The 3101-nt window shown below is 37.9% G+C and overlaps 1 protein-coding gene across 3 annotated transcripts in view; it reads left to right on the top strand.

Moving 5' to 3' along the window:
- Positions 1-966, top strand: part of LOC107754881 (fructose-bisphosphate aldolase A-like) — a 9591-nt gene extending 8625 nt beyond the window's left edge. For all 3 annotated transcript variants that reach the window (XM_016571490.1, XM_016571491.1, XM_016571492.1), the window contains exon 7: positions 870-966. In XM_016571490.1, coding sequence (XP_016426976.1) covers positions 870-965 — 96 coding nt within the window. In that variant the 3' untranslated portion in view covers position 966. The remainder of the gene's footprint in view (positions 1-869) is intronic.
- Positions 967-3101: the final 2135 nt, after the last annotated feature.

The following is a 3101-nucleotide window of genomic DNA, read 5'->3' as shown; positions in this document are numbered from 1 at the left end:
CTCGCTCACCGGGATCGGAAGCCCGTTCTGCGGTTACTTCCCCCCGGGGAGCGAGCTCAGCGCTCCGCCTGTCTTCCTCCGAGGAGGTTGATGTGGTGGGCATCGATGAGGAATCGCCCCCTCAGTCGCCCCAGTATGCCCTTTGGGGATCCAGACCAGCAGAGGCTAAACTGCATGTGTCCAGTGCGGGCACTGGATGCTTACGTCCACAGATCTGCCCTGTGGAGGAGGGCGGACCAGTTGCTTGTTTGTTACGGTCCCCCTAAGAGAGGTCTGCCGGCAACTAAACAGACCCTCAGTCGGTGGATAGTGGATGCCATCTCCAGCTGTTATGAGTCCTCTGATCTCCCCTCGCCGTTAGGGGTCAAGGCTCACTCAACTCGTAGTGTGGCAGCCTCTAAGGCTTTTTTAGCGGGTGTTCCTATACAGGACATCTGCAGCGCTGCGGGTTGGTCCACGCCCCTTACCTTTGTTAGGTTTCCGACGCAGCGTCCCGTTCCCTCGAGGAACTAGGGTTACATACGTAACCCGAGACGTTTTTCACCAAGAAATTCAATGTTAAACATGAGTATTTTGAAAATAAATTGAAATAATGCAGCTTCAACAAAAGCATATATCATCAAATAACAACCTCATAGCTAACAGTAGGTCATTTTTAAAGGTTTTTACATTAGTGTTTAAAATCAGCTCCCTTATGGAGAAAATTAACGGAATTTTGACTTTTGGAACCCAACTGATGCACTCTGTAATTTAGTTTAGTCACACAGTATTTCTGCTTTGTGATGCGCAACAGTAGATACCTGCAAATATTTTTGAAACCCAGCTCACTGTTCCTGTTTTTACTAATCTCATGTGTGTATTTCCTACAGAACAACAGCGCAGCAGCCGTCGGTAAATACGTCTCCAAAGGAGACACCGGATCAGCGGCGGGAGAGTCTCTGTTTGTGGCCAACCACGCTTATTAAAGAAACACAACTGGCCACACTTCCACTGTTGAATCATTTCTGTGAGCCACAGCCACTATCGTTCCTCTAAGCATTTTCCCACTGTCATTTAACAATGATATGAAAGAACATAAGAGTCATTGTAACTGACCAGTCGGATTAAATCATTCAGTCCACCCCCGTTTCATGCAGTCAGTCTAATGATCTGTCCTGTTTTGTGTTTACAACCCTTTACAGTATTGCATCTGTTGTTTTCTTTTTCACTAGATATTTTGCAAATCAATAAAGAAACAATCCACCAAAACACTGATTGATTGCCTTCATGCACAAGTTCATGCATGGTCTCTGTTTCATCAATATAACTCTGAAGCAAATGTATTAGTTTTATTACTTTATTAATTATTCAATTACATTATGCACTTGAGATGTTTCAGATCACAGACTTGATAGTTATTATAAAACTGCACAGAAATATACAACTAGAGAAAGCAATCTGTTAGCATCTTAATGATTTTTAATGATTCATCAGTTTTAATTATTTTTACAAAACCTTTCTAGAAAATGTCACATTTGACTCCAAAAAGTGAAACATTAAATATATTAAATTAAAAATGAAATATTATTTTAAAATATGTACACATCTTTGTAGTATGTGTTCTGCTGCCTTTTAATGTTTGACTTTAAAAATAATCAAAAAAAGACTGTGTTATGTAATGAACGTATTTCATTTAAAATATCAAAAGTAAAATGTCACAGCACATTATTGTAATGAGATCTAGAGGCTAAAATGTAATAAAAAAAAACGTAATGGCCCTAATTGGTCCTTGTTTTCTTATGACTTTGGAGTGAAATTTGACCCCAACATTTCTTGACAGGCTTTGTGAGACCTGAGCTTTCAGTTCTACATTTTTTGAGGTGGGTATTTACAAGTTGGGAAGTTGTAATTATGACTTCTCATCTCGCACTCTGCCTCTACAAAATGATGAATAAAGAATGTGCATCAGATGTGTTTGTGTTTGTCCATTTTTAGGTGCTGTAAATGTAATCATTACATATTTGATCATAATTATCATAATTGTACATTAGTCATATTTTTGTACATGCAACTTTGCTGGTTTTATTATAAATGAAAAAAAATCATGAATTTCAAGAAATTCACCATCATTACAGATGCTGCATCGATTCTGTCCATGTAAATTTTTCTCACTGATAGGTCAGAAACTCTGGGCTTAAAGAAAGTTCAGAGTTTCTCACTCTCAATTATGACATTGTGGTGGTGTTAATTTGCATTCAATTTGCACGATATTTCCAACGTAACTTGAACCATCAGAACTTCCCACTTCATAAGTGCAAAAACTGCTCACCGGTAACATCCACTATAGACACTTTTGAAATGTGTATGTTGATTGCAATAAAAAATTATTTCTCCCCACATAATGATGTAGTTATGTTTCCAGTAGAGGCTGACTGGTCACAGAAAACAGAACAAGGACTTTTTGGTGATTCACTCATGAGCTTTAATTTTTCAGATGCTTTTTTTTTTTTTTTACCATTTTGTCACTTTTTCAAGTCGGTCAGAATTTCACTGTGCATTTTCTCTGTCACAAGTTCCTGTTACCCGTACCCCATTGCAGAGAAGTTCACAAGTCTATAACTTGGAGTCCGAGTCAAGTCTGAAGTCTTTACCGCTGGAGTCTGAGTCAAGTCTTGAGTCTTTGGTCACGAGTCCGAGTCGAGTCTCAAGTCATTTAATGGCTTTCTAAAAAAATCTAATTCAGAATCCTCATGTATTGAAATCTTCCTATTTACGAAGCTGTTTTATCAGTTAAAGACAAAATATATATTCTATGATCTGCTTTGTAAAAAAAGAGAGGTGTTAAGATCTAAGTTTATTGTACATCCAGCCTGTTATTTATAGGCTATGTTTTAATCCATTACCAAGTTCAAAACAGTTTTTCTGTAATGAAATTATATAATAAGAGTCCGATCTACCATGACACACAAGGAAATATGTGACACAGATATTACAAAACCATACAAATAAAGTATTTCTTTATTATATAAGTCAGGGGCATTCAATTAAAGTTCCAAGGCGTGGCCTCTATAATTTCTTCCAAGCAGAGGTCCGAACAACAACAAAAAAACATTTTTTATTTT

This window comes from Sinocyclocheilus rhinocerous, unplaced genomic scaffold (genome assembly GCF_001515625.1).
Source record: "Sinocyclocheilus rhinocerous isolate Xijiao unplaced genomic scaffold, SAMN03320098_v1.1 scaffold2066, whole genome shotgun sequence".
Taxonomy (NCBI): Eukaryota; Metazoa; Chordata; class Actinopteri; order Cypriniformes; family Cyprinidae; genus Sinocyclocheilus; species Sinocyclocheilus rhinocerous.
This window is presented reverse-complemented; position numbering and strand designations above follow the sequence as displayed.